At 38.1% G+C, this 18,775-nt stretch overlaps 1 protein-coding gene and 1 long non-coding RNA gene across 6 annotated transcripts; both read right to left on the reverse strand.

The window, feature by feature from the left end:
* Nucleotides 1-2,596: 2,596 nt before the first annotated feature.
* On the reverse strand, nt 2,597-4,456 carry LOC111218575. The gene is made up of 4 exons (XR_002664985.1): nt 4,373-4,456; nt 4,170-4,266; nt 3,539-3,619; nt 2,597-3,394 (listed from the first exon to the last, which is right to left on the reverse strand). It is a non-coding gene; the product is annotated as an uncharacterized LOC111218575 (long non-coding RNA).
* Nucleotides 4,457-5,561: 1,105 nt separating this feature from the next.
* LOC111218572 lies at nt 5,562-10,785 on the reverse strand. Of its 5 annotated transcripts, none has more exons than XM_022740937.1 (6): nt 10,711-10,785; nt 10,546-10,613; nt 7,539-7,632; nt 7,336-7,432; nt 5,889-5,958; nt 5,562-5,787 (listed from the first exon to the last, which is right to left on the reverse strand). In XM_022740937.1, the coding sequence occupies exons 1-6, from the start codon at nt 10,775-10,777 to the stop codon at nt 5,692-5,694; spliced, it is 492 nt and encodes a 163-aa protein (XP_022596658.1). In that variant the 5' UTR covers nt 10,778-10,785; the 3' UTR covers nt 5,562-5,691. The 5 variants fall into 5 exon arrangements, with proteins under 5 accessions (XP_022596658.1, XP_022596659.1, XP_022596656.1 ...); XM_022740938.1 differs by lacking the exon at nt 7,539-7,632 and adding an exon at nt 10,296-10,389; XM_022740940.1 differs by lacking the exons at nt 5,562-5,787; nt 5,889-5,958; nt 7,336-7,432; nt 7,539-7,632 and adding exons at nt 8,866-9,070; nt 9,193-9,241; nt 10,093-10,189; nt 10,296-10,389.
* Between the last annotated feature and the right edge of the window lie 7,990 nt (nt 10,786-18,775).

Below are 18,775 nucleotides of genomic sequence, written 5' to 3' on the forward strand. Positions count from 1 at the left end.
CTCCTCATCCTCATCCAGACACTCCCATTTGAGTGAGGTTGCACTTGCACTGTTTCCGAATGAATAGCATCTATTAAAATTACCTTTAATTTACAAAAAATAAATAAATTAAACATATTGGATTAAACCTTGTCTTTGCCCCTTAATTGAAAAATTAAGGTGATTTGTGGGTTTATTTGACTGGGAGAAAAATTAAATTAATAACTTAATCTCTTCTCTGAAAGATGTAGAAACGTATATATATATATAACGAAAAATGACACTTTCAAACCAAACGCATGTGTGTAGTTGGTTTCCAGAATTTTTCCATGATGAAAATACTTTAACAAATTTGCTAATTTCATCGAAACACAATGTGTATGAGGCCCATTCCTACCCAGGGGCGCCGTAAAGGGGGGAAAAGTTAGGACGATTCTAAGGGCCCATGACTGACAGGGGGCCTCCCAAAAAAATAAAAAATATATATATTTTTTATTTTTTTTAAAATCAGAATTAATACTTTATTCAAAATAAAGTAATGAAACAAACGGTCCCTTTGTCTTCATAAAATGTATATCAAAGGTCTCTACTTCATTTGGGCAAATTCATATTAACCCCCCCCCCAGCTAATTATAGCCTACTAAATGGCTTGTCCCCGCCCTCCCTACCTGACTCAGCAGCTGATATGTCGGCAGGTGCACCATAAACCTTGTTTCATTTCATGTAGCCTAACTGATTCCTGTTTTTATTTTGTGCTTGTTCATTTTGGTTCCATGATGAAGCCATGAAGACTTAAAAAAGGAAGAGGCAAATCAGTCACCTTGTGCACAGTGAATCATCCATACAGTAAATATTTGACTACAAGAGGCAAGACAGCTGAAAAGGTAGAGTTATGTAAAGCTTTTGAGTGGGTCGATTGGATCCTGGAGATGTGGTTACAGCAGTTGCACAGGGTTCTTGTGGCCTTTGGTGAGGGGGCCCAATGTGATATTTTTTCATGGGGCCCAAAATCCCTGGCGGCACCGCTGTTCCTACCACTAGCCGGCATTGTAGAGGAGCCACTGTAGAAACAGAGGTGTGCTTTCTCATACAGTGCACAAAGATCTTCCCCATCTGAAAACAGTTCTTCATTGTTCAGATAATGAAGAACAACAGATTGTACGAGGGGAGAACAAAGACAGGGAGGAAAACTGACTGGCATACAGTCAAGTTTCTGTTTGCTGTAGGCATATTCTCAGGTGATTTTTCCTGTTTGGTATTTAGCCATTTCTTTGAACCTGAATGTTCAGACATTACACAGCATGTGACCGGGCTGGTGAAATATTTCTAAGGAGGTTTGTGTTGCTCTGGAGGAATTTGGACTCATTACATCAGTATTTCTAAAATCTCGTCAGTTTTAACTACTTTTAACTGCACTCTTCCACCCACTTATCAATGGAAAGGCTGTTTGAATCCTTTTATATCTGGTCAGTTTGGCTAAACTTTGTTACCAGTTTGTCCAATCTTGATTTTAACCACCTTTGCAATGTCCTTCTCTTCATGACAACCAGCCACAATGACCTTATTGTCATCTTAAAAACAGGTACAGCCTCTGTCTTTAAAAACACACTTTACCAAACTTTACCACCACCTGCTGGCTACTTAGTACACTTACATACATTATTATATTTATTATATTATAAAATAGTACACACTTACATTATCATTTCAGCCAAATTTCATCATTTAATTTTTAAATTTTAAATCAAATATAATTAATATGTGTATAGGCTGAACATGACCCTGACTGCTGTGCACCTTAGGTCCAGTCTCCAGCCATCGTCTGACTGTTGTATCTGGTTGATAACTTTGAACACTCAGTTGTTATCACTTATAGGTTACCTAATGCCACCTGAGTTCAGCTGAATGAAGCTCATGTGAGACAGCTGAAAACTCTAAAAGATAGTAAGTGGACCTCTGAGTGTGGGTGATTTTGTTACCTTTGCTGAAGAACAATTACGTTATTCATTTAATATCTAACAAAAATTACATTTACAACTTTGGGGTTGATGAGGAGCCATTTCCAACTATTCTCAGCAGAAATGCACATGCACACTTTTTGTATACAGTCTATGGTACGCACACATGTCAAAGTGATGTATGTGGCAGGTTTTCCAGAATCTCTTCATATACAAATTATATCACAATAATCACAGTACCAAACGAATGAAAAATATCATAAGTTCGAAGGTCACTGAATTATAGACAATGACCAAGAACAACTACCAAAATTTCCCTTTCAATTTTTGATCAAATATAATCAGCAACTAGGAGATGATTGTGAATGAAAAGGACATGGTAGCATTGTAATAACTGCTGTACACCTTAGGTCAAAGTAGAATATGTTAAATCTGTGACTACTCTGTGTATTTGAGCAGCTATAGATTCATCTGAACTGTAGGAATCAGGTTTCATTTTAAGCTTGGCCACTGAAAAAACAAAAACAAATTGGAACATTTTGACACAGTAAAATCAGTTTAATATTAAGTGTGTCGAAAATCACATCATTAATAACTTGTTAAGACACAGAGTGAAGCTTTGTGTTGGTGTCACTGTCATATTTGTTGAGAAAGCACGGATAAAAGGAAATGATCATATTAGACTGGGTTTGATTGTATATCATCACAATTAACCCAAGATGTTTGTTTTTGAAATACCTTTTGAGTTATTCAGCACTGACCCACATGTCAAGAGGGAGAAAAGATCAAGAAAAACTAATGCAAAAAAGATAAAATCATGAAGTAGAGTTGTACAACATGGATCATTCGGGAAGCTGTAAATAAAAGTTGTGACCCCACAGATTAACAAACCTCTAATCGGGTTATTACATCAAATATTTTATGCATTTATCAATAAACTTAACCAAGCCTTTATCATAACAGACCTATAAAGTGTGACTTCAGATACTAGATGTTTTACCTGCACAAAAAGCAAAAGGTTAAAGCAAAACAAAGCAACGCAAAAAAAATGAAAGAGAAAAACACCAACAAAACAGCATTTGTTTAAACTTTTCAAGATTAAATGTATTTTACATGCAGGTTATGGACATACACCCAACCATGTACAGGAAGCTGATATGAGGTTTCTGCTTCCAAGAAATTAAAATTGAAACATTACCTCGTGTTATTTTGATAACAAAAAACATGTATGTATTTATTTATTTGTTATATCATTCTATGGGCTGGTTTCATTTATTTTTAAATATGTCCTCTCTCTTTTACTTTCTGTCCAAAATATCTCTTGTCACTTGTTCAGCTTTGATCTGAACTTATTTGTCAGCTCAGTGGAGGCCATGCATTTAACTCTCAAAGGGCTGACTGCGTCTGTTTGTGATTAGTCTGTATTCTGCACAACTTCTTGGGAGAGGAGGAGCCACCTGTAGAGATCAGAGGGAAAACAGACTTTCTTTAACTATAAGAAGGAAAAGAAAAACAAAGAAACAGATAGGCAGGAAATAATAGAGGTTTTAGAAATATGCTTAAGAGCATGATAGTTTGAGAAATGACAAAGTTCTTCTGACCTTTTCTCCCAACTGAACACAATACTGGGTATAACTCAGGGTCCTGCTGTCATATTGTTTCTTTTCCTGGTGCAGCATTCTCTGGAGAGATAGAGTTGAGACCAATAATGACGAGACGCAGCCAGTTCCGGTCGTTTCAGACATTAATGTACAAGATCAAGTTGATGCTGTTTACTGGGAACCAGTGGTGGATCTAAATATATTCTTACACTGGTGGTGTTAGAGGTAAAAGTCTTGTATTTAAAATCCTACATAAGTAAAAGTACAGAAGTATTGTCAAATAGTATCAAGAGTAAAAGTAAAAGTTGTGTGATAGGTCTACTTTAATTCTTGTCAAAATAGATGATACTGTAATCCATTGACACATTTCTTTTTACTGGAAAGAGGATTAACAATATTATACTATTTTAAATACATTCAGTAACTGTAGAAAATGTTTTACTGTTTAACAGTGCAACAAGTTCACACCACAGAGACACTACAACAACAAAAGGCGGAAGGTGGAGGAAGTCATTATAGGGAAATACAAAGACGAGGGACATGATATAATTTGAACTGTTTAAAATGAAAGCAGGTAAAGATGTAAGTTTTGTAATGACGACAACTTTTACACAATGAAGATTTTTCTCACCTGCAGAGGCAGACAGCTGAAGTGATGCCACACAGGAGCAATCCAGTTACAGTTGTGAGTATGTATAGAAGATACCGCGAGTGGAAATCAGTCGTTTCTGCAAAGAATCAGATGTGAATTAATTCCGGTAGCATGCAGGTTGAGTTCTGAAATGCACTATGTCTGGTGTAGAAATGATGAGCCCTGCTTTGTTCTCTACCTACCTTCAGGTTTCTCAGACACAGTTAAATTCCAGGTAGCAATCCTGGTGCCATTTACACCACTTACATCACATCTATAGAGTCCTGCGTCGTCATGCTGAGCATTAGAAATATTTAGAGTTGAAGGAAAGCCAGAGTCTATTTTCAGTCCGTCAGACATAAAATATGAAAAAGTCAGATTTTGTGAAATTGAATAAGAAAAAAGAAATCTGTGTTTGGTCCAGCTGAGTAGTGATATGTTTATCATGGATACGTTGCAAGTGAACATGACGGGGTCTCCTCTGGACACCAGTATATTCCTGTGCTCATTGGTATGATATAACATGAAGGGAAACAATCAGTTAATATAAAATGAAATTTGTAATTACATTTAAAGCATGCATCAAACACACAAATCTCCACTGTACCTGCAAAGACATGACACGCTACTAGGAGTTGAATGGAGAGCAGAGCTGCTTGTTTTAGGTGAAACATGACGAACATCAGACGGAGAAAGACAGAAGTAACTTCACAGCCCTTAAATATGTTTGTGCAGGAGGCGCACAGAGAAAGGAAGTGGTTAGTTGCTCTTGACCTACCTGTAAAAACTAAAATCACACCTTATATGGATCATACCAAGGAGTCATAAATACAATTATTTAATTAAAAAAAAAATAGAATATTGATAATCCAAGCTCAATCCTTCTTGAAAATAAACTAAAAAGGATTTCATTAGTAGTAATATGATGGACTGAAATCTTAAATGAACATAACAGACATGCTTAACTGCAGAAGGAGCACATCTACATGATGCTGAGAACACTTCACCCACATAGTGTGACTGCTCTGCTTAGTGTGGTTTCAGAGCAGGTCAGAAACTCTCTGATGCTTATAAGAAACGTGATAACCCGATGGAATAAGTGAAAATAAAACTTTACTTAACTTCAGTCTTTGAAACATACATTATTTTGATATAATAGATTCCATCGCAGAACCCAAGAGGGCACGGATCTCCAGCCTGTTGAGTTGAATTAACTTTATTGACATTGCAACAAACATTGTTAGGAACTTGCCTTGGTGAGCTCATAATGCAGGACAGACAGCACAACATTCAAAACAACATACTGATGATAAAACCATTGTACATATATAAAAACATATTAAAATAAACACACTTTCATGATTATAAAAAATAAGATAAAAACAATATTCCTTAAAGTGAAGGCGCTGGTTTTATTGTGTTAATGTTAGATAAGTCAGAGGTTTCTGTGGGCCAGTTGTCCTCACTTGAAGCACCTGGTTCAGCTCATGTTTAAGTTTCATTTGAATGATCTGTCAGCTCACTAGAAACCATAGATTGAATTGAGCCTCTCCATGTACTGACTCCTCTTGTTGTTTCTTCTACTGTCTGTGTCATCCTGCAGTTGAGTGAGAACCACCTACAGAGAGAAAAGGTGAAAGTAAAGTTCAGTGATTTTTCTGAGAAAGAATAGAAAAGCATAGAAAGGTGACAGGGTGAAGATGACAAAGTTCGTCCGACCTCTCCTCCTGACTGAAGATGAAACTGGTCCTGGGCTGAGTCCTGATTTTGTGTCCTGGTCCTGCGTATTCTGCAGAGATCAAGCCGTGATACAATATGACAACAATCGTATTCAAGGTGTTGCATGTATATTATTTCAGAGAGTTCATACATGGGACAATGGAGAACCCAAAGAATCTAGTTAAAAGTGAAGCACACAGACGACCCTAATAACTGAAAAGCTGAAACAAATAGCTGGTTAATCGATTAGTTAACTGACAGAAGATTAATCAGCAACTGTTTTTTTTTGATAATTTTTCAAGCAAAAAGACCAAAGGCTCTGTAGTTTCCAGCTTTGGCCGAGTTGTCGTATAGCCTTCTGCCTCCGTGACGGCGACAGCCACGACTGGAGGCACCAAGTTTTTGAGTTTTCCGTCCATCCATCCCATTCCCATTGACTCGATATCTCAGTAACGGCTTTCATCACTTCTTCAAATTTGGCACAAACATTCACTTGGACTCATCGATGAACTGATTAGAATTTGGTGGTCAAAAGTCAAAGGTCACTGTGACCTCACAAAACACATTTTGGCTACAACTCACAAATTCATCCAGTAATTATGGCACAATTTAACTCAAATGTCCATACAGATAAAATGAAGTGATGACATTTTATATACAAATAGTCAAAGGACAACTTCATTGTTACATCATAATGCTCTCAGGAAGGGGAGATTGTGACCATATTTCCTGCAACTTGACTGGTTTGCAGGGGCAGTAATTCTAAATTTTGAAAAACAATGATCCAGGTAATCTGTTCAAGTGCACTTACACTTGTGAACATTGTGAAGTATTGTGTTTTTTTTTTTTGATGTGGTGATAACTTAACAGGATTGCATTTACCACCATTTGGCCATGTTGACTTATGACTGTAATGCATTTGCTGGCAAAACTTAAATTGAAGCATCAGTTTGTCTAAGCTCATTGCATCTACTGTCATTAACTTTGCAGTAAATCTAGTTGTATACTTTCTCTGTACATACCACTCTAGCTGCAGAAGTCTCAAGCGCATGCATGTAACCACATTGTAGCTAAATGCATTAACTGGAGCAACTGCAGCCGTGGCCATAGCCAGGACTTCAGATCATAAGTGTCCTGTCTACCAAAGACAATAACAACTCCTAAATGTTTACAGCATTAACTTTTTCTTATACTTTGTTCAGTTACATTCATATTTATTGTTGAATTATTTTGTGTGTAATTTTTATGTCCCAGCCTGAATGCCTGAATGCTGTTTCAAAGCCTACTCAACACTGCTATAGTGGAGAAATAATGGTGGAGAAATATTAATTATTTTAAAGGGCTAATAGTAGTTCCCAGTACTGACAACTTCTCTGCACCTGAACAGAAAAGACCAACATGCATTTGTTCATACTTACAAATCTAAAAGCTAAAAGGTGTCACTCACCTGCAGAGGCAGACGGCTGAAGTGATGCCACACAGGAGCAATCCAGTTACAGTTGTGAGTATGTATAGAAGATACCACGAGTGGAAGTCAGTCATTTCTACAAAGAATCAGATGTGAATTAATTCGGGTAGCGTGCAGGTTGAGCTCTGAAATGCACTATGTCTGGTGTAGAAATGATGAGCCCTGCTTTGTTCTCTACCTACCTTCAGGTTTCTCAGACACAGTTAAATTCCACGTAGCAGTGCTGGTGCCATTTACACCATTTACATCACATCTATAGAGTCCTGTGTCGTCATGCTGAGCATTAAAAATATTTAGAGTTGAAGGAAAGCCAGAGTCTATTTTCAGTCCGTCAGACGTAAAATTTGAAAAAGTCAGATTTTTAAAAATTGAATAAGAAAAAAGAAATCTTTGTTTGGTCCAGTTGATTTGTGTTACGTTTATGATGGATACGTTGCAAGTGAACATGACGGGGTCTCCTCTGGACACCAGTATATTCCTGTGCTCATTGGTATAATCTAACATGAAGGGAAACAATCAGTTAATATAAAATGAAATCTGTAATTACATCTGCAGAAAAAACACATGCATCAAACACACAAATCTCCACTGTACCTGCAAAGACGTGGCACATAAGTAGTAGTTGAATGGAGAGCAGAGCTGCTTGATCTCGCCTGAACATGACGGCCATCAGAAAGAAAGACAGAAGTAACTTCACAATCAGGCCCTACTTGTGTAAGAGGCGCAGAGAAAAGGAAGTGGTTAGTTGCTCTTCAGCTAAGCTCCAACATGTCTCACACCTTTCATGAAACATAACGTTATGTAAGTATATCATATAATTCAATTTAGAATACTTTTAAAATGCAGCTAAATCTCATAATTAATATGATAAACTGAAATCTAAAATGAGCATAAAACACATGCCGAACTGCAGGAAAACTTTTACCCACACTTACATAGTGTGACCGTTCTGCTGAGTGTGGTTTGACAGCAGGTCGGAAACTTTATGATGCTTATAAGAAACATAATAACCAGGCCGCAATTACTCTGTTGTGGTACTCAGTGAATTTCATATGTGTTTCCAATGACGAGTCAAAAGCTGCTGCTTAGGAATAGTTCAGTGTTTTCATCACAAGACACTTTGAATCTGTTACCATAACCAAATCTGTTATAGAATATGAATATAGTGCCTAACTGGAACTAAGACCCGATGGAATAAGTGAAAATAAAACTTTACTTAACCTCAGTCTGTGAAACATAAATTATTTTTGATATAAGAAACACCATGCAATTCCATCACAGAACCCTAGAGGGCACTGACCTTTAAATTAAAGCCTTTTGAGTTGAATTAACTTTATTGACATTGTAACAAACATTGTTAAGAACTTGCCTTGGTGAGCTCATAATGCAGGACAGACAGCACAACATTCAAAACAACATACTGATGATAAAACCATTGTACATATATAAAAACATATTAAAATAAACACACTTTCATGATTATAAAAAATAAGATAAAAACAATATTCCTTAAAGTGAAGGCGCTGGTTTTATTGTGTTAATGTTAGATAAGTCAGAGGTTTCTGTGGGCCAGTTGTCCTCACTTGAAGCACCTGGTTCAGCTCATGTTTAAGTTTCATTTGAATGATCTGTCAGCTCACTAGAAACCATAGATTGAATTGAGCCTCTCCATGTACTGACTCCTCTTGTTGTTTCTTCTACTCTCTGTGTCATCCTGCAGTTGACACAGAACCACGTACAGAGAGAAAAAGTGAAAGTAAAGTTCAGTGATATTTCCGAGAAAGAAAAGAAAAGCATAGAAAGGTGACAGGGTGAAGATGATAAAGTTCCTCTGACCTCTCCTCCTGACTGAAGATCCTGATTTGGTGTCCTGGTCCTGCGTATTCTGCAGAGATGAAGCTGTGATACATAACGACAATCATCCCGTTCCAAGTGTTGCAGGGAATGTGACTAAGTTTAGATTTAATTTTCACAATGGATTGTGCAATATTTGATTCATTTTGTTAAATGAAAAACAAAGAGTCAAAACATGTTTGTATTCCTGGAAGTAAGGTATTGCATTTGTACCCTTGTTTTTCTGCGTATATTTATTCTCTGCTCTAAAGTTGTGCTGGACTAAATGCAGTCTTATTTAAGAAGTGTAAACATACAAGAATCAGGCTGGAAAATAACCACCATGTGTAAGTGTTTAGTTGAAGAACACCAGGTTCTTCAAAAGTATAAACAACATGACCCCTATGAGAACTTTAGAGCTCTGGCTGATGGATCTGTTGACCTTCCAGGTTTCAGAGACCTTCTTTTTTTCCTGTAAAGATGTTGCCTTTGAAGTCGTGCTTTTCTTTTATTACTATTACAATAGATTATCTCGTAATTGTAACTTCTGGCAATACTGGCTGCTATTCAACAAAAGTTAAACAGTCTTGCTCTAAAGACGTCAGAAATAAATGACAATGTGAATGTCTTAATTTCCAGGACAACTGGGCAACTCAGGCCACAGCAACAAAACATCTACTGAGCGGGCGGTGTGGTGAGATTGTGTTGTTAATTGTTTTCAAGTTCAAGAAGGAACCTTTAATTCTGATTAAAACCAAGATGGCAAAACATCCCTCGCTGTAAGTCAGACATCAGTGTGGGTAAACTGACCCTTTAAATATTGTTAGATATCTGTGAATGAGCTTTGTTGTCAAATCAGCCTTAGTTGCCGGTACTGACAACTTCTCTTCAGGTGTCACTCACCTGCAGAGGCAGACAGCTGAAGTGATGCCACACAGGAGCAATCCAGTTACAGTTGTGAGTATGTATAGAAGATACCACAAGTGGAAGTCGATGATTTCTGCAAAGAATCAGATGTGAATTAATTCCGGTAACATGCAGGTTGAACTCTGAAATGCACTATGTCTGGTGTAGCAATGATGAGCCCTGCTTTGTTCTCTACCTACCTTCAGGTTTCTCAGACACAGTTAAATTCCACGTAGCAGTGCTGGTGCCATCTGCACCATTTACATTACATCTATAGAGTCCTGCGTCGTCATGCTGAGCATTAAAAATATTTAGAGTTGAAGGAAAGCCAGAGTCTATTTTCAGTCCGTCAGACATAAAATATGAAAAAGTCAGATTTTGTGAAATTGAATAAGAAAAAAGAAATCTGTGTTTGGTCCAGCTGAGTAGTGATATGTTTATCATGGATACGTTGCAAGTGAACATGACGGGGTCTCCTCTGGACACCAGTATATTCCTGTGCTCGTCTGGATAATGTCCTAACATGGAAGGAAACAGTCAATTAATATAAAATGAAAGCTGTAATTACATCTGCAGAAAAAACACATGCATCAAACACACAAATCTCCACTGTACCTGCAAAGACGTGGCATATTAGTAATAGTTGAATGGAGAGCAGAGCTGCTTGCTTTAGGTGAAACATGACGACCATCAAGGGAGAAAGAATGGAACTAAACAACCAGCCCCTCTGTATTTGTGTAGGAGGCACACAGAAAAGGAAGTGGTTAGTTGCTCTAAAGCTAAGCACAAACATGACACGTGTGTCCTCACACAGGTTACACCTTTTTGGGAAACATGTAGTTCAGTCATATGGGACTTATATACACCAGGGCTGAGAGCTCCTCATGTCTTATATTACTGGTTACAAATCAGATGAATTAGATCATTTAACAAATCATCAAATATCAAAATCTGAGTCATGATTCAGTCAAACCTGAACACGCAGACAGCAAAACACCACTGCAAATAAATGTCAATAAATCTGCTTAGAAACCAGAGAAAAACAAACAGGAAATTCAAATAGTTAATTCTGTACACTTTCAAAAATAAAAAGTAAACAAACAAAAAAAAAGGGCTTAAGTTTTAGCTTTAAGTTGAAGCCCACAGCTTCTCTCACTGTATGGCAACATATTTCCTGTTTGTTGAAAAGTTTTGTTTATATCTGTTCTGTTATCAGAAGAGTCACTATCATTGCACATCGCCTACAGCTTATCTGATGTAACAAACTTGAAAGGGTAACTGACTGACAAGTGAACCTTTTGGGTGAGCTACTCTAAAACAGGCGGTGAGCTACTGGTAGCTCTCGAGCCACATGTCGGCCCCCTGATATACACAGTAATTTGGAATATAATAATAATACAGATCGGTTTTTTTCAGTTTATTTTGTCAGTCATGTAAATAATTGCTCTTTAAAATGTACATATTGGATGTGCAGTGTTCAACTGCAGGCAAAGCACCTCTGCATAATGCCTATCACACTTTACCCACACAGTGTGAAAACTATGTTCCAACCGTTGAGAAACGTTTTACAGGTTCTCAACATATTGCAAGCTTCATGATGCTTATAACCAACCGCAATAACCACATCTTGACAATAATTCTTTTCTGTTTCTCAGTACACAATAAAAAAAAAATCTCATCCGTGAAAATGATCCTGATTCATGGCTTTCCTTTACAAAAGCTTAATGTCAGTGGAGAATAATACGATAAATGACACGTGTACAGATGTGAACTCTCGATAAAACCTTTACTTTTTTAATCTGAGTCATAATGATCAGCTGTGAGTAGCCTAATTTAACCAGCTCTAAGGTCCTATTCCTCTGAGTTTCATACTTTACTACTCCTACTTTGCAATAGCTCACTATTTTGATAACAAGACAGTTTATCACTATTAACAAGCATCAAATCTGTTATCCTAAATTTAGAGGAAACATGGGTCCCCAGTTATATATGATGCAAATGCTGGAGACCCCCTTCATTTTTTCTATATATCTGTCCCTTTTTGTTTTCAGACCTAGATCTGGAGGCTTGGTCCTGTTCTCCTGCACAGGTCCGATTAGAAACACACCAGTGATCTCATGTTTTGTTCAGTCAAGGTGTGGTGAAGTCATTCGGGACTGTGCTGCAAATAAAGCAGCCATCATTACAGTAAACTGAAGTTGCTGAATATGAATTACTTTGACTGAAAAGACCTCTGAAATTCCTTCATAGTACCCAAGGAGCTGGGAGTTGGTGGTTTGGGTGCACAGCACTCTAGTTGAGGTCTGTTAAAGACCCTGCTGCTGTATTAATATTAGATAGGTTGTGCTCACTCTCATTGCCTTTCCTTGAATCGTCTTCCTTGAGGCACGCGGGTGGCAGGGTCAGAATGTGGTGTCAACAGCATGAATTAATTGACCCAACCTGCCTTGTGTCAACAGTCCAGGCCGCTGCTGCTGCTGGTGTAATGGTGTGGGGAATGTTTTGTCGGCACTTCGGGCCCCTTAATACCAATCAATCATGGTTTGAATTCCACTGTCTCAATCTGAGTATTGTTGCTGACCCTGTGCATCCCTTTATGGCCACAATCTACCATCTCCTAATGGCTACATCCAGCATGATGATGCATCATGTCACAAAGCAAAAGTTTCATAAACATGACAATGAATCCAGTGAACTTCAGTGGCCTCCCCATGTCGTCAGATATGAATCCAGTAGAGCACTTTTTGGGTGGTAGAACAGGAGATCGGCAGAATGAATGTGCAGCTGACAAATCTGCAGAAATGATGTGATGCAATCATATCAACATGGAGCAGAGTCTCACAGGAAAGTTTCCAACATCTTGTTGAATCCATGCCACGAAAAACTGAGGCTGTCTTGAGCGCAATGGGACGTCCTACCCAGTATTATTTAAAAAAAAATTGAAAACATTTTATATCCAAATGGTCAAAGTTCTGCAAAATACCCCTGGCTATTATATTATTATTATTATTATTATTATACTAGCTGAGAGATGGTAACCAAGTGGCATAGATGAAAGAGTGGATGATGACCAACAAAATGTGCTCTTACAAGTGACTTGTCATGGTCTGATAGCCTGTAAATCCCGTAAGGATTCATCTGTTTAACAAATAAGAAAAGTTGTCATGAGTCAGGCTACAGCTGAGCTGACATGCTGTAGTACAAATGTTAACATATATGTGCACCATGCACACACAGAAAGAGGCTGACACAATAGAAGTTGAGTTGTTTCCTCAATTTATGCTTACAAACATACTGAGCAACTCACAGACTCAAATGTCAAAAAGGAACAGGAAGAGGAAACTCTTTTCACACTTTTCAAGGGTGTCAGAGAAGAAGTGGCACCACAGGGTCAATAATACTCTTCAAGCAGATACATTAACGTCTAACCTCAAGATTTCATCAGCTCTGGCCTTCCATTCAGTGCATCATTTTAGTGATCACATTATGCTCTGCCAGGAAGTACTAAAGCATAACAAAATGCAGGTTGTACATTTTCCAGCCTCTTCAAATCAGAGTTTATTATGTATGGGCAGTAGGTCGCACCGATGAAGGTGCTTAAAGGGTAAAAATTGACATGGCTTTAAAGCAGTGAGTTGTGAGGAAATGCCTTAATTGTATTGTTCACCAGCAGGGGCTGCTCTAAACAACTTTTTCAGACTTCGAACTACTCCTGGCATCAGGAAGGCAGTATGCAAAGAAAGTGTGTTTGATTGCATTGAATGGCTAAAGAAGCATAGAAATCAAGCAGACAATAAAGTCTGTTCATGAAGCTTCAGTCTTCCCTGTGGTTCTATAAAGACTGGTGTAGGTGCCCTGCTGCCGACTGCTTCATAATACATCGCCCAAGGTTGTTATAATTCAAAGTTTATTTAATTATTTATTTTCATTGTTTGGTGTAGCTATCTTGTGACCAGACATAAGAGCTGGTCAGGATTCTTCTCTATAAAAACCAAGTAAAAACTAAAAATTTTATCACCTCCTCTCAACTAAAATGAACATTATTGCAGGGTTGTTGAACTGTGTTAGTTTTAACTACGTGTACCTAATGAACTAGCAATTGAGTGTAATTGATTTCTCCTTCCCTATAAAATGTTCCCCCCCCGAGGTCTTGTTTTCTTCCACTTCGACTGCTTTCGGTTCATACAAGAAAATGACACTGTGAATTGCAGGCTGTATTATAAAAATTCTATCATGCAAGCTTCTTTGCTGTCATTCCTCCCTTCCTCTCTCTCTCTCTCTCTCTTTCTTAATGCAGGGCTGATGGACCATAATTTGATTATAGGCTGAAGATCTATTTAAAGGGTACAGGTTGACAAAAGGTCTGCAGAGGGCTGGAACTGCCAGAAGGAAAAAAACAAGAAAAAAAGCTTCTTTAATTTACTTATACACACGGTTTTTTGGACACGCACCTACTCTCCCACTCTGTATGACTTGTTGAGCATATTTCCTGCTTGTTATCATATGTGTTTGTATGCGCAAATGTGTGTGTGTGTGGTTGCAGCTCTGAAGGTTTTTTTCTTTTTTTTTCTCCAAATGCCAGGTTAATGAATGAAGTCTTCGGTAATGGCAGCGAGCATGTGCCCTTGGCCATATTCACCAGAGACTGAATGAGAAGCAGCTGGGCTAACAAGCAAGAAAAGAGGACAGAGCTTTTCACCAACAATGTGTGAATCTTTCCAGTATCATGTCATTTGTTTCCATGAAGGACGGAAAAACCTCTCCAAGCCTTCTGTGTTCACACAGGCATGACGAGCACTGATTGTTTTGACTTCATTCATTATCAGTCTTTCCCTCCCTTAAATACATGCAACTGGGAAAATTACGAGGGCTGTGTACATTACAGTGAAACAGGAGACCTGATCATACTATCAGATTCTACAGGGTTCTCCCACACATTAATGCACGTACTACAGGAAGCCTCAACCCTCAACCCTTGACCACACAGTTTCACACGTATGTGTACTGTCCGTATGTTTCCATCTCACACCCGTGTACACAGAACTGAGAAAGTACAGGACATTTCGTATCAAGACACTAAGAGTTCTTGAGGTGTATACACACACACACACACACACACACACACACACACACACACACGCGCGCACACACACACACACACACACACACACACACACCCTGACCCTTACAATGGCATTAATCTAGCCCTAACCCTGACCTTTACCTAAACCTAAACCTACCCTTACCCTGACCTTAAAACATGTCTTCACCTTAAAATTTGATGATTTACATTATGAAGACATACATCTCACAACACAATATGGGGACTTTGGTCCCCATAAGGAAGACAAGTCCCCATATTGTGTTTGTGTAAAAAGATTTAGGTCCGCACAATATGAGTAATACTAATGGACCAAACACAACCACACGCATGCACACATGTACACACACACACACACACACACACACAGAAATACTCCTAATCTCACACACCTAGGCTGCGTCTGAATCACACTTCAGCAGGCCTCAGAAAAAGACATCATAGAAAAAATGTGATTAAAGAAAACTCCAGGAGCAAAAAAAGAAGCTAATTGAATGTGTATGCTACATTTGTGTGTGTGTGTGTGTGTGTGTGTGTGTGTGTGTGTGTGTGTGTGTGTGTGTGTGTGTGCGCGCGTGCGCGTGCGTGTGTGTGTGTGTGTGTGTGTCTGTGTGTGTGCATGTGTGTGTGTATGTGTATGTGTTTTCCCTGCAAGTGTGTCTGTACGAGCTATTCTGTGTGACCGTGGCTAGTCTGACCCTTTCAAGCATTGATGGATGTTTGTGAATATTTGAGATGCCTCTCAGAAAGCCCCTGGCAGAACACAGAGAGACATCAGAGGAGCTAATACCTCTGTTCTCCATCCTGAATACTGCATGGTTCGCTCGTATACGTACGCGCACAGTGCATGAATTTAAATCAGTGGTAGCAGAGTGTAGTTTTTACGCTGATGGCTTGGAGAGGGAGCATGTATTGTTCGTTGGACGTTGCAGCGAGAGGAGAGATTAAACAGTTTGTCTGATTAAGTATTCATCTTCTCCCAGCTGCCTGAAGAACATGGTGAAAGCAAGTCGACTGTAAATGTGTGTTCTTTTCTGGGAAACCACGTTTAATATTTCACACATATCTGTGTTGTATTTTTATGCATGTGTGCATATGTGGACAGGCAACAAATAAGAAGAAACCTAAACAGGTGGGTGATTGGATCAACTGTCTTTCAGCTTTTTCTATTACAAGCTGCTCTTAGAAATATTCTGTTTGCATTTTTTTCTATTCATATTTTGTATTACTATTTGTTGAAGGAAGTGGACATAAATGGGGGTAAAACACCACATATACTGTATATTAAAGGCCTGTAATACTGAAATAGGAACAGAAATACCAACTTTACCAACATTTCAATTAATATCTATATGAAAAAAACACATACTACATATATCAATGCTGTTTTCATGTCTTTCAGACATAGTTTTTGTGCAGCTAATTTCTTCTGACAAATACTGTATGTTGAGGCCAAGGTTTCACATCCTGAATGGTACTTGTGGTTCAGCTGTTTTTTGCATTTAACCAAGTGCTATGAGCAGCTGACCAAAATCATGACAAATACTAATCATGCTTCGTTTGCATTGCAAGAGACAAGATTGGAGGCACAACAAATAAACTTCGCATTGTACCATATAAGATTGTCAGACATGATCAAAACAGATGCAGCAGAGCCCGAAATATTGTCTTTTTTTTATTATTCTTTGTCAAAACCCGGCGCCTACATTACTCACAATTTGTCAGGTTTCTCGTAGCTCCCCTCTGGAGCAACAAAAGGCTTTAAACAGAAATCGCATATGCAGACGTGCTCCCAAAGACCTGTAAACAGACTTTGATAAAATCAGCAGTGTTTCCCTTTAAGTGTTAACATTTAGCATTATGGCTAATGCTTTCTTTAGAAATGTGTCCTAGTATAAATGTGATTTGTAGGATTTCAGGTTGGTTGCCACCAAGTTCTAACATTTAACCTGGAAAGTAGCAGCAGTTTAATTCAGTCGTCTTACCAACATGCTAAATTAAGTTTGTCTCTGTTGCTCAGTTGCCTTGCTTCACAGTTGAAGTTTTGTTTTGTAACTCCCAAAGGGAAGAACAAAAAAAAAGAAAAAAAGAAAGAGAAATAAAAAACACTTTTTCTCTCCTTTCATACAACTTCTTTCATGCCAGCACAACCGGGGAGGCAAACGAAGGTTGAGTGACACAATATGGAAAAAATATCCATCAGCAGTAAAACGCATGAGGCGATCTTAAGAGCATAAAATGAACTTTTTTAAACAAAAACCTGCAAATTTCTTCATGTTTTTTTACAGCTTGTTATTCATCACCAGTACAGATAGAATGAGAAGCACAGAACACATACACATACACACACACACACACAAACACACACACACACACACACACACACACACACTCAGCAAAGAATAATCGAATAATCACAGCATCTATTTAAACAGGTAGATTTCCTCAGAGGGGATGAAGTTATATATAATTGATGGCTTGCAGTGGGGGAAAAAAAGCCTTCATTCTCCTCTTTCTATTCAAAATTCAGTGCGCTGTGGTGTTCAGTGCCTTGGACCGTCCTTCTTAATCACTCTTTAATTACTCCTCGCTGGAGCATGCACACCAGTGGTGGTTTGTAATCCTGAAACACTGAAATCATAAGAACCTTTGGACATTAATCTTTCAGCACATGAAAAAAAAAGAAAAAAAAGTCTTTGTGTACAGAGCTTCTGTGGATGTACTGTAGGTCTGATTGAAGGTCACTGCGAGATAGGGATATCGAATGGTGTAACTTGAATTGCCTTGTAGACCAATGATGTGACATAGGATATCACATGGAAAGGATAAGAATAAGAAGCATGGCAGTTTGAGGCTACAACCAAAAACTTGCAATACCACAAACCCTTTTGGTGTTTGTATTATTAACATTTGTGTAAATGGGTCAGCTCAGACAAAAAAACCCATGTTGTATGCCTTTATACAGTAATACCATCTAACTGCATTCATGTTAGGCAGAAGCCTTTCAAGTGTCACAGCGGGCATTTTTCTTTATTATATTCAGGCTACAATTCTCTTTCTTTGGTTTTGGAGATTATTTTTGCCAGCAATAGATACTTTACAAATTATAAACTCCCATGGAACATTTCAAATATTTGTTGAGGCTTTCGACAGAGATGTTTGACCAAACTCTTTCTAGTTTTGCTTGTGAAGTCAAAAGTATTTTGACTTTAAGAATTTGTGAAAAACCAAATTTTATCCATGAGGAATGCGTTATTATGATCAGGTTTCAGAAGCACAGAAACAATGCAGTATGAAGGTCTGCTTCTGTTTCTTGTTCTCTTGATGTTCCACATTCTGTGAATCAAAACCCACATATTATACAACTTTATTTGACTGAGTTAAATAACTATTTGAAAAACAGAGACATTCGTAATAATAGAATAAATGGCTGGCTGAATGAAATATTTTTAAAAAAATGTTCAGTTGATGTCAGTTTCTTCTCAGCTGACAAAGTTCTGCTACTGCAAAGTGTCAAAAAAAGACACTGTTTGCATCATATTGCAGATGAGAACAGATATTTTCAAGCTTAATAAGAAT

The sequence above is a fragment of the Seriola dumerili genome, unplaced genomic scaffold (genome assembly GCF_002260705.1).
Source record: "Seriola dumerili isolate Sdu_G_001 unplaced genomic scaffold, Sdu_1.0 BDQW01000052.1, whole genome shotgun sequence".
In the NCBI taxonomy this organism is placed as follows: domain Eukaryota; kingdom Metazoa; phylum Chordata; class Actinopteri; order Carangiformes; family Carangidae; genus Seriola; species Seriola dumerili.

What these genes read in the sequence shown, in the direction of transcription:
- LOC111218572 (XM_022740935.1), bottom strand. Translation starts at nt 8,017, where the DNA reads ATGTTCAGGCGAGATCAAGCAGCTCTGCTCTCCATTCAACTACTACTT. An exon ending in TGTGTCTGAGAAACCTGAAG is followed by an intron (nt 7,433 to 7,538) that starts GTAGGTAGAGAA and finishes GATTCTTTGTAG; the next exon opens with AAATGACTGACTTCCACTCG. An exon ending in TCAGCCGTCTGCCTCTGCAG is followed by an intron (nt 5,959 to 7,335) that starts GTGAGTGACACC and finishes TGATCTCTGCAG; the next exon opens with AATACGCAGGACCAGGACAC.